This window comes from Phyllobates terribilis, unplaced genomic scaffold, assembly GCF_046119375.1.
Source record: "Phyllobates terribilis strain yellow unplaced genomic scaffold, ASM4611937v1 Scaffold_2__4_contigs__length_985480577, whole genome shotgun sequence".
Lineage (NCBI taxonomy): Eukaryota > Metazoa > Chordata > Amphibia > Anura > Dendrobatidae > Phyllobates > Phyllobates terribilis.
The window spans coordinates 188,149,933-188,162,454 of NW_027362762.1; the positions used below are offsets into that span (position 1 = coordinate 188,149,933).

Here is a 12,522-nt window from a genome sequence, read left to right on the forward strand (position 1 = left end):
ATGGGTAACAGGATAAAATGCATCCTAAAATTTGTTGGTCAATTTCTCCTTAGTACACTGATACCTCATATGTGGTCATAAACCACTGTTTGGGCACACGGCAGGGCTCAGAAGGGAAGGAGCACCATTTTACTTTTTGAATGGAAAATTAGCTCCAAAAGTCAAATTGCGCTCCTTCTCTTCTGAGCCCTGTCATGTGCCCAAACAGTGGTTTACGACCACATATGAGGTATCAGTGTACTCAGGAGAAATTGACCAATACATTTTAGGATGCATTTTATCCTGTTACCCATGTGAAAATTAAAAAATTTAGGCTAAAAGAAAATTTTTGTGAAAAAAAAAGTACTTTTTTGTTTTCACAGATCATTTTGTGAAGCACCTGGGGGTTCCAAGTGCTCACTATGCATCTAGATAGGTGCCTTGGGGGGTCTAGTTTCCAAAGTGGGGTCACTTGTGGGGGAGCTCCACTGTTTAGGCACATTAGGGGCTCTCCAAACGCAACATGGTGTCCGCTAACAATTTGAGCCGATTTTCCATTCAATTTGTTAGCGGACACCATGTCGCGTTTGGAGAGCCGCTGTGTGGCCAAACATTGGAGCTCCCCCACAAGTGACCCCATTTTGGAAACTAGACCCCCCAAGGCACCTATCTAGATGCACAGTGAGCACTTGGAACCCCCAGGTCATTCACAAATTAATCCGTAAAAATAAAAAAGTGTTTTTTTTTCCACTTTTTCATTTTTATGAATCAATTTGTGAAGCACCTGGGGGTTCCAAGTGCTCACTATGCATCTAGATAGGTGCCTTGGGGGGTCTAGTTTCCAAAATGGGGTCACTTGTGGGGGAGCTCCAATGTTTGGGCACACAGCGGCTCTCCAAAAGCAACATGGTGTCCGCTAACAAATTGTCGGCTCAAATTGTTAGAAGACACCATGTTGTGTTTGGAGAGCCGCTGTGTGGCCAAACATTGGAGCTCCCCCACAAGTGACCCCATTTTGGAAACTAGACCCCCCAAGGCACCTATCTAGATGCATAGTGAGCACTTGGAACCCCCAGGTCCTTCACAAATTAATCCGTAAAAATAAAAAAGTGTTTTTTTTTCCACTTTTTCATTTTTATGAATCAATTTGTGAAGCACCTGGGGGTTCCAAGTGCTCACTATGCATCTAGATAGGTGCCTTGGGGGGTCTAGTTTCCAAAATGGGGTCACTTGTTGGGGAGCTCCAATGTTTGGGCACACAGCGGCTCTCCAAAAGCAACATGGTGTCCGCTAACAAATTGTCGGCTCAAATTGTTAGAAGACACCATGTTGCGTTTGGAGAGCCGCTGTGTGGCCAAACATTGGAGCTCCCCCACAAGTGACCCCATTTTGGAAACTAGACCCCCCAAGGCACCTATCTAGATGCATAGTGAGCACTTGGAACCCCCAGGTCCTTCACAAATTAATCCGTAAAAATAAAAAAGTGTTTTTTTTTCCACTTTTTCATTTTTATGAATCAATTTGTGAAGCACCTGGGGGTTTCAAGTGCTCACTATGCATCTAGATAGGTGCCTTGGGGGGTCTAGTTTCCAAAATGGGGTCACTTGTTGGGGAGCTCCAATGTTTGGGCACACAGGGACTCTCCAAACGCAACATGGTTCCAATTTGTTAGTGGACACCATTGTGTAGTGTATGTCAGGTTGGTGTGCGGTGTGGTATATTGTAGTGTATACACCACACACACACACACACACACTACAACACACACACCAACCTGACATAGCCTACTAAGCTGAGTACGCCCTAGACTGGGATGAGTGGGACGGGCGGGACATTTTGTGTGCTGTGTGCGTGTGTAAAAAAAAAAAAAAAAAAAAATCGAAACTTTATTATAGTGTGAGTGTACGTGTGTGTGTGTGTGTGCTTGGTGTAACCTTCTGCAGTCACGTGTGGGGGCTGTCAGGCGTAGGGGGCTGTCAGGCGTAGGGGGCTGTCAGGCATAGGGGGGGGGCTGAACAGATGGAGGAGCCAGCAGCTGCAGCAAGGGGGGTGATCACTGGGGCAGGAGCCGGCAGTAGCAAGGGGGGTGATCACTGGGGCAGGAGCCGGCAGCAGCAAGGGGGGTGATCACTGGGGCAGGAGCCGGCAGCAGCAAGGGGGGTGATCACTGGGTTTGCGGGGGGGGGGGGGATGATCACTGGGATGGGGGGGTGCACACTGGGGATGGGGAGTGAACACTGGGGACAGGGGGGGTGAACACTGGGGGGGTGAACACTGGGGTCAGGGGGGGTGAACACTGGGGACAGGGGGGTGAACACTGGGGACAGGGGGGGTGAACACTGGGGACAGGGGGGGTGAACACTGGGGACAGGGGGGGTGAACACTGGGGACAGGGGGGGTGAACACTGGGGGAGGGGTGATTATTGGGAGGTGGGGGGTGATATCACTGGGACTGGGGGATGGTGGGTTTGATCACAGGAGCAGGGCATTTACACTGAGCCTGCTGCTGCTGTGATCACAGTCCACCGGCTGTCAGAAGGAGAGCAGCAGCCGGTGGATGAAGACGTGGGAGAGGGAGCAGAGGGAGCGGAGGTCGGGGTGCAGGTATGAAAGTGGAGGGGGGGTCGGGGGTGGAGGGGGGGGCAGGGTGGAGTGGAGGGGGTGTCGGGGGGGAGCGGGGGCAATACTACCTGATGCAGATCAGCGGCGGCAGCAGGCGATCAGCGGCGGCAGCAGGCGATCCACGGGGGGGCAGCTGCAGAGGGTCCACGGGGGGGCAGCAGCAGAGGGTCCACAGGAGGCAGCAGCAGAGGGTCCACAACGGCCGGCACCCGATCCATGGACGGGCAGTTGCGGCCATCATTAAAAACTCCCTCCACATCTGATTGGGGCTAGTATCCATGTGACGCTAGCCCCCCAATCAGATCTGGGGGGAGGGGGGGACAGAGGTGACACTCCCCCCAGCCAATGGCTGATGCTGTAAGCATCAGGCCATGCCCAGATTTAAATATTACACCAATTTTCATTGGTGAAATATTTAATTCATACCGATTGGCAGTTTCATTAAAAGTGAAAATGAAACAGCCAATCGGAGGGGTCCCAGGCACGGGGGGGTTAATCCACCCCCGGGGGGTCGACTTCAGGATGTCCAGTTGCAGTAGCAACTGTGACACCTGAGCGACCCCGCTCGCAGGCGCTGCAGGGGGTCTTTCCCTCCATGTCACAGACGCTGTGACATGGGTCGGGAACGAACTGTTTTCCATGTCACAAACGGTGTGACACGGGTCGGGAAGGGGTTAATTAGAATACCCTGCAGCTGGAGAGGCGGCTAAAGCTGGGTACTGCAGATCCACACCTATTCAAATGAGTAGGGTATGGGTTGGTAGTGCCCGGCCGCAGCCACTTATGTTTATACAGAGCTGCTGTGTTGTTCTGGTAGCATCCGAGAACATCCGGCCGCCGCTGGTATCTGCTGATCCCTCCCTGACTCTGCTTGATTGCGAGGACTCGACTTGTATTCTAGCAGGAAGAGTTCTATGAATCTAGCCAGACAGGGGAGCTGCCCAGCAGACACCTCTCTCTGTGACCCACACTTTTACTAATATTATGTGTGAAAGCCTCCAAAATGTTTGGGTCAAGATTTAGTGCGCCTTTTAATCCCTTCCAGACATTTGCCGTATACTTATAGCAGATGTCACATGGAGTGTATGGAACCGACTGCTGCAACTCCGGGATCTGAGAAAACTCTAATCCTGGCTGTTTAAAGGGAATTTGTCACCACTGGTGATGAGCGAGCGTGCTCTCTTCTGCTCTGTACTCGCCCGAGCATCTCACTGCTCGATATGCTCGGCGAGTACTTCTGGGATGCTCGGGCGGGAGCCCAAGGCCCCACATGTTTGGCGCTGTTTTAACACACTAATGGCGCAGCCATGTTGGTTGTGGCATTACAGTGATTGGCTGGCCGCATAGCGTCATCGGGTCTATATCAGACCCGGTGACCCTATGCTCGTTACAGTCTACCCTTCAGACAGGCAGAGTAGGGAGAGCTGCTGCTGGGATAGGGAGAGAATTGGCGTTTTATTAGTTAGTTCTTCTAAGGACTAATCCAGCTGCATATATTATTCCTGGTGATAGCAGGAGTTAGGCAGGCAGAGTTTGTGGACAGTGTATACAACAGAATAGGGTCCACTGCACGTGCTGTCTGCTGCTGTTACAGATATCCATAGCCCCTAAATATCAGGGCTACTTTGTTTTTTGTTTTGTTTTGTTTTTTGCTCTTAATCCTGATTAATATCTATATGGTCCCTGCCTAAAACAGTGGTCATCATACGTCATCTGATATTACTGTGGTAATTGTCACATTTTTTGTAGCGTGCCCAATATTACACTTCAGTTAAAGTCTGCCAGGTGTGTGTTGTTCAACCTATTCACACTTGGTCGCTGACCAATACCACATCTATTAGGCCACTGGTTAAAACCGTGGTCATCAGATGTGATCCCATATTACTGTGGTAATAATCGTCACATTTTTTTGGAGCATGCCAAATATTACACTTCATTTAAAATGGGCAAGGCACGTGGCAAGGGACGGGGAAGTGGACGTGATGCTCGTGGTGCACACAGAGGCCGAAGCAATGGGCAACATGAAACTGTGCCTGCTGAGGGAGCAGAACAAGCACCCACATCTTGTTGAATTTCTTTCCTGTCCCAATTTCTAGGGGGCCGCGGAACACCACTCTTGAAGCCAGAGCAGTGTGAAAAGATTGTTGGTTGGATAGCAGATAATGCTTCCAGTCACTTGGCGGCCACCACCACCCTGTCTACCACAGGGTCCAATCTCCGTAGCTGTGAGTCTGGATCACATATTCCTCACCCTGATCCTCCTTCCTCCCACCATGCCGAGTGCCCAGACAACTGATCCCACACTTGGACACTCCGAAGAGCTGTTCACTTTTCCTTTTATAGATTCAGGCCTATCGCCCGGCCCGCTTCAAGCGGGGCAAGAGGAGATCGCATGTAGCGATGCCCAAATATTTGAGCAGCCACGGTCACACGAAGGCGACGGTGGGAAAGTGCAATTACTGTCGCAAGAGGTGGTGGATGATGAGACACAATTGCCAGCAAGTCAGGAGGAAGGCGAGGTGGTTGATATAGTAACTGACCCAACCTGGCAGGGGGACATGCAGAGCGAGGACAGCAGCACACAGGGGGAGGGAGGCGTAGCACCACAACAGTCAGGAACAAGCAGTGGGGTGGCCACAGACACAAGGCCGAACGCCAACATGAGGGAAGTTGCCAGTCCAACTGTTAGGTCTTCCAGAGTCTGGCTGTTTTTTAAAGACTGTCTAGATAACTCCAAAAAGGCCATTTGGCACACCTGCCATGCCAGCATCAGCAGGGGCAGAGCCCTTGCAGTCACTACATGGGCATTACCACTATAGGAGACTCACTCCTCAATAATGGGAACAGTTTTTTTTAATGAGGACTTCCTCGATGTCTCTTCAAAGGGGTATTGGAGTGTGTCATAATTTTTGGCAGCTCTTGAACTTGGTGCATATGCAATAACAGAACAGTATAGGAGACCCACTCCTTAATAATGGGGACAACAAAGCATAGCCGGTTGATGGCCCTCTAACAATAGTAAGGACCGCCTGATGGCCTTATAAAAATAGGCTTTGTGACTTTCACAGTCCCGCCTTCAGAAATGAAACAGGTTGTGTCTGATCATGTCTCACACACTACACCAGATAAGGTAGTAAAATGTTAAAATTACATTTACCGGTGAATGTCATTTTCACGTTTTGAAAGCAATGCAAAAGTACAAAAACGCTACGTGTAAACCTAGCCCAAGGTGTGGAAGAGCATTTTAGTTTTTTGGTTATATATTTTGCATTATATACAAGTCCTTACCCTGGAAAGGAAGTTCCTTAACATTTTTTCCAGGAAAATCCATTTTAGCTTAGTTTTTGTCGGTTTTATTGTCAGTCCGTAAGAGTGGCGTAATACTCTGACAACATTGTTGGCAGCAGTGATCTGGGAGTCAGATGCTTCCAGGCGTCTTCCCCATGTTGTTCCCATCAGGGCTGTGGATTCGGAGTCGGTATAAAATGGACCGACTCAGACTCCTAAAATATATAATAAATTGGGTACAGTAGTAGTGTGGGGAATATTTTTTCATAAGAATTTGGGAAAGTTATGAAATATTCTATTCCTGATCTAAGGGACTAGACTTTTAGCTGAGATGAATCTGTGCTACAGTAAATTTATCACTTAAACATGAGCCATGTATGAGGGAGTCGGATTCGATGTAATGGAAATTGAGGAGTCGGAAGTTTGGCTTACCGACTCCACAGCCCTGGTTCCCACGTCATTTTAACACTGTTCCTATTGATTGGCCAATTTTTAGGCTCCCTCTAAACCTCCAGGGGGTGGGGTTCCCATTGACTTATATTGGGCTCGTTACTCGGGTCGAGCACCCGAGCATTACTATTTGCTCGACCCGTGCAATGAGCACCTGAGCATTTTAGTGCTCACTCATCACTAGTCACCACATTTTGACCTATCTAAACTATTAATATGGGCATACAGGTTATAGACTGCTGAAAAATTTCCACCTGTGTGCCTCATATCAGATGCCTTGTTGTGGATAAATCATCTTTTGTCACTTTATATAAATGACTTCTTCCAGGTTCTGGGGAGGATTCTGCCTGGAAGATAACTCTGCCTCCAGAGATTATTATACATGAGGATGGAGTTACCAGTGTAATGCGTGATGGCCGCTCTCTGCTCTCCTGATCTCACTGCAGAGCTGTGTGTGATTATACCTGACACATCTGCAGGTTCCTCTCAGCTTCAGCTTCCATCTCACAGGCAGATAGGGTTGTAATATTGATGCAATACAGCAGAGCTGAGAGAAGCAAAAGATGTGTTTGCAAAAAGACACATTTCATTTCTCCTGTTCTGTGTTAGTTACTTGTCTCACACTGGTAACTCCCCCTTCATGTATAATATTCTCTGGAGGCCGAGTTGTCTTCCAGGCAGTGTCCTTCCAGCCTAGAAGAGGTCATTTACTTCTAAGAAAAACGTGGATTTCTCTAGAATAAGACCTCAGTTTGCCGATATCAAGGTATCATTTTATTCAGTGTCCTATGACCGGGGCCCTGAGCTGGCCGGAGGAGAGTGGGGGCCACTTGCCATCAGGCACCCCGCTGCTCTATGGGACCCGTGAGCGGAGGAGAGCGGTGACAGCGCCCGCCCCTCTTGCTCAGGGCCCCAGCAGCCGGCGCAATACCTGCCTCTCCCCGTGCCTCCGCAGCAGGTCCTGTCTCTTCCGCGGCTGCTGCACAGTACCGTCTCAGGTCAGAGGGCGCGGTGACTTCTTTCCGCCGCGCTCTCTCCTGAGCCGTCACAGCGCAGAGTGGGAAGACACCGGCGCGCGTGAGGAGTCCGGAGCAGCGGCAGCAGGTGAGGAGTGAGGTGAGTATTTGTTTTTTTTTTTTTTTTTTTATTGTATGGACGCATGGGGCATTATATGGTGGGGTGTGACATCCTTCATGGGGCATTATAAGGGAGGGGGGGTGACATCCTGCATGGGGCATTATAAGGGAGGGGGGGTGACATCCTGCATGGGGCATTATAAGCGAGGCGTGGGGGGTGACATCCTTTATGGGACATTATAAGGTGGGGGGGGGGTGACATCCTGCATGGGGCATTATGTGGGGGCCAGCATTCTGCATGGAGCATTATGTGGGGGCCAGTACTCTGCATGGAGCATTATGTGGGGGCCAGTATTCTGTATGGAGCTTTATATGGGGGCCAGTATTCTGTGTGGAACGTTATATGGGGGCCAGTATCCTGTGTGGAGCGTTATATGGGGGCCAGTATCCTGTGTGGAGCGTTTCGCCTTTACAATAGATATCACTCATGTAATGTAAGAAGTGAAATCTTACATGTATATATGTGTGCATCATGAATTGGGGTATGTGTTAAAGGGGCCCACTGAGACTTTCGCCCAGGGCCCACAAAAACCTGGAGCCGGCCCTTCCTATGACCTACATGCCCATATAGATGGCTTAAGAGGACTGATCCTACTGATAGAATCCCTTTAACCTCTCAAGCTCCTTTGACAAACAAAATATAACGCATATGGCTCAGGATATGGTGACAGAAAACACCTTTATATTGGTATCGCTGTTACCACACCGACCTGCAAAATAAAGTTAGCTGCCGAATGTGTCAGAATGGCATTAAATGTATATTATGTGCCTTTAATTGTGTTTTTTCCTTGTCTCTTGTAATCTTGGTTTACAGCGTCAGATGTTTCTGAGAAAGAAAATCATTAGCTGTTCTCAAAGACTGCGATGTATGTCTCTGGGACAGGATCGGTACCGTAGGTTCTACTGGCTGCTTCCACACATAGGTGGCATCTTTGTAGAGGGATCCACGGACGGCTGTGGTGAGTAAACAAACCTAATATTAAAACCTTATGTTATCCTTCATTGACCCTGTAATGGCCAGACCTGATTGGGCCTTAACCAATGAATGGCCAGGCTAAATTTTTCAAATCTGACCTATCACTTTATGTGGCAATAGTTCGGGAATGTTTTTTTCATATCCCAGTGATTTTGAGACTTTTTTTTTTTTTCGTGGCACATTATATGTTATGATAATGGTAAATTTAGGTCGATATATTTTGCGTTTTATTTATAAAAGTGTCAGAAATTTGACAGATTTTCTAAAAATTTGATTTTAAACTTTGATTATCCCTTTAATCCAGATAAACAAAATAGTTAAATACTATTTCCCCCATGTCTGCTTTACATCAACACCATCTGTAAAATGATTTTATTTTGCTAGGATGTTAGAAGCTTTAAAATCGTAGCAGTAATTTTTCAAGGAAATTTACAAAACTTATGTTTTTAGGGACCTTTTCAGTTTTGAAATAACTTTGGGGGACCTATATATTGGAAACCCTTCAAAAGCGATACCATTGTAAAAACAGCCCCCCTTCACGTATTTAAAACTGCTGTTGGTGGCTTATTAACCCTTCAGGTGCTTTTCATGAATTAATGCAAAAGTGGCATAGCAGGAAAGAGAAATGTTATTTTTACTACCTAAATGTCGCTTACTTCTGAATAGGTCGCTATAGCCAGTAAACCCTAGGACCATTACTTGATCATGGATTGCGATGGTAACCATCAAGACCACACAATCATGATCTCAGCGCATCGATGGGGTTAAAGAAGGAGCCCCCACACTCTCGTAACCATCTAGATGCCATAGTCACTATTGACAGCAGCATCTAGGGTTAAACAACTATGGTTGACAAGTGTAGGGAATGTTTTAAAATAATGAATTTGATTATTAATTACTCATTGAATCCACTGCTGGTCCTGCAGCGATCGATGTGTTGTACAACTTCTTGTGACCGCTGCAGACAGTCACTGCTTCAGCAGCGTCTTGTGCGTGTATGGTACATGACCATTGAGACCAGTGAATGCCTGCAGTGATGGACATCATTACTGGCGCTGGAGTTTCAGGTAGGTAATGGTTATGTTATAACATTGCCTCCTCTTTTCTTGGTTTTGTAGAAGGAAAGATCTTTAGGGTCATTGTTATTATTGCACCTCCATACTGAAACTTGTTTTAATTCATGACCACATGTCTGATGTATATTGTTAGTAACGTTGCTTAAAACTTTAATTGTTGGTGATATTTAGTAATCTAAAATGCCACGAGTTCCTGATTTTGGAATATTTTCTTCTAGATAACACTTCAGATACTCCACAAACTGATCTTATAAATCCTTATGGATTGAAGAACGAAGAGGAAGAAGGGACAGAAGACGCATATTACTGTTCACTTAATCGTTCACGAGGACGACCAAGGAAGTCCGAGCGTTGTAAATACTGTCAGTGTCCTGGATCTCAGCCAGCCCCACTCAATGGCTTTTTGCAGCCAAATTCACATCTTTCTGAAAGCCACCAGGGCATAAGCCAAACAACAGTGCTGTCGTGGCTCACACATTGTCAACCATCTATCATGAACAGCACTGTATTGACACCAGAGAATAGTCCTCCTCACACTGAGGGGACATCTACATTTGACATTGGGCCCTGTCCAGGGGCTACCGACACAGATGAGAAGGATAACAGGTTGTTCAACTCACTCCTTAGGACTTCTTATACTGAAATTTCCTCAAACTCCAATTCACAATCAAAGATCCTCATTTCTTCGTCATCTCTCACTGCAAACACACAGCCAGTAAAGGTAATTATGTAATCATTTAAGTTTGTTACCTTTGTTTGCTTCTTTTTTTTTTTTTTTGCAAAAAGTTAATAATACAATTCAAAATGCAGCAAAACATGTAGAGATGAGGAAGGAGTTCTAACTTTATCAGGTGGAAGCTTCCAGTAACATTATATCAATTTATTTTTGGGAGAAAATGAGTGCCATTTAGCTGTGATTTTAAAGGGGTTGTACTTTTTTCGTGTTAAAAAATCTGCAGTCACTCTGTGACTGTAGACTTCTGAATCCTTGCAGCCTGCGCACTGCGCGCTGTCCGGATTCTCAAGCATCGCTGCCGAGATTAGGTGGGCACGTGACTGCAAGTATGTGATTTGCATACTTCTGGCCACATTCTGACTAGATGTGCTCATACTCGCTCAGTTGACTTGTACTGACCAAATCCAAGCATGTCTAGTCGGCACATGACCTTATGTATGCAAATTGCATACTTGCAGCCACATGACCGCCCACTCTCTGCAGCGACATCGGGGAATCCTGACAGTGTGCAGTGTGCATTCTGTAAGGATTTGAAGTCTGCAGACTTTCACCACAAGACCAGACTACCCCCCCCCCCTTTCATGATGACAAGGAAATGCAAGTTATTTTCTATACATAAGATAGGTGAAAATTTGCTGATGGTTGAAGATCCTTAAGTGTCTGTGAATGGAGTTATGGCCGTACATGTATGCCTCCGCTTTATTTATTTCCTGAACTGGACCTCTGCAGATCGCCAAGTACAGTCCTACTTGTGAGTCTATCCTATGAGTATTTGCTGACGTGCTAAGTTAGGAGCATCCTTTTGAGGGTAGTCAATTTTTGTAGTAGACTTTCCCTCTCTTAGCCTGTCTGCCCCTCACTATCCCTCGTTCTCAGATGAAAAGTCCCATGCACAGATTGTGTGAATATAGTGTACAGATCTGGCTGAGCAGCAGGTGAAAGCAGCTTCTAAAGGAGCATGAACTGGGCATTGAAACAGCAGTGCAGCATGGTAGTGGGAGCGAATGAAACATTATAAGGAAATGAGGTATTTTGCAAAAATTCAGACCTTTTCATTAATTCTAAAAATAAAAAAAAATTAGTTATTTTGCAGCAGTCCTGATTTTAGTACACACATGCCTTATTGCATAGTAACTAGTTAAATATCTATAGTTACAGTCATACATTGGAAAACAATAGTGTTATTTGCCTCGAATGGTCAGAAAGCAGGAATACGTGTGCTTACGCCAGCCTATTCGGAAGTCTTTATTATTGATGCAGTGGAGACATTGGGACACTTTGATACCAGCTTCTTGCATCACACAGGTCAGTGAATTGGCAGACAAACGTCATCAGTCTGGTGGTTCTCAGCTGCCATCTGTATCTACGGTTTGCCAAGTATGTAACAAGCCTGTAAGCAACGCTGCCACACACAGCTCGGCAACGGAGAAGCGAAGAGGGCGACCAGCCAGTAAACTGTTAACGCAGATAGAGCATAAGTACTACAATCAACTGATCGAAAGACCTATACCAGAAAGTAAGTCGCTGCATAGTGCGTTTTCCGCATAATGTTTTGTACAGTAGTGTGTTGAATTTGTGCAGACATGAAGGTGGTCACAGGTAAGTATTCAACCTACCTGTTGCATCTGCCTTACTGAAGGTGAAGTAAAGTGTTATTTCAGGTATTCCTGCCCCAGCTAGACAGCTGCATTGGTTTGGAAATTACTTTCATGGGTATCTGTAGAAACTTTTGTTTCCACCGGCTGCCCTCAAATACCTGATGATGCTTCTATATAAAGCAGGACGGGCTCGGTTAATAAATGCTTACAAACTGTTCTCTAAATACGCAAGACAGTCTTTCCCCAATGATGAGCCTTCCAGGGTTGTTCAGGAATGTGGTATTGATTGATCATCAATATCAGAGAGGTGGGGGTCTGACACCCGGCCCCCCCAATCAATCAGCTGTTTTCTGCGTCATCCAGAAATTAATGGCATACACCGCTAAATGGTAGTGGCCGTTCTCAGGTACTGCAGCTCTGCTCCTATGCAGCTCAGCAAGACAGCCCTTCAAGGGTGTTTAAATCCTGTCATTGTATAGATCAGGGATGTCAAACTCCAATATGCAGAGGGCCAGAAGGAAAAACTTGAAGAAAGTCACTGGCCATCCTTAATATTTATTTTAAAAAAAAAATTAATATTCGGTGGGGTCACAGAGGAGCATACCTCGCAACTTTGCAGCCCTTACAGAGTAATTTTCCTCCTATTGAAGACCCTAGATTA

General features: G+C 46.6%; 1 protein-coding gene across 3 annotated transcripts in view; it reads left to right on the forward strand.

The window, feature by feature from the left end:
* The window catches only part of BAZ2A (bromodomain adjacent to zinc finger domain 2A), a 70,195-nt gene that overhangs the window by 46,049 nt on the left and 11,624 nt on the right, over positions 1 to 12,522 (forward strand). For all 3 annotated transcript variants that reach the window (XM_073663578.1, XM_073663596.1, XM_073663586.1), the window contains exons 19-21: positions 8,290 to 8,434; positions 9,746 to 10,248; positions 11,569 to 11,779. In XM_073663578.1, the coding sequence (XP_073519679.1) occupies positions 8,290 to 8,434; positions 9,746 to 10,248; positions 11,569 to 11,779 (859 nt within the window). The remainder of the gene's footprint in view (positions 1 to 8,289; positions 8,435 to 9,745; positions 10,249 to 11,568; positions 11,780 to 12,522) is intronic.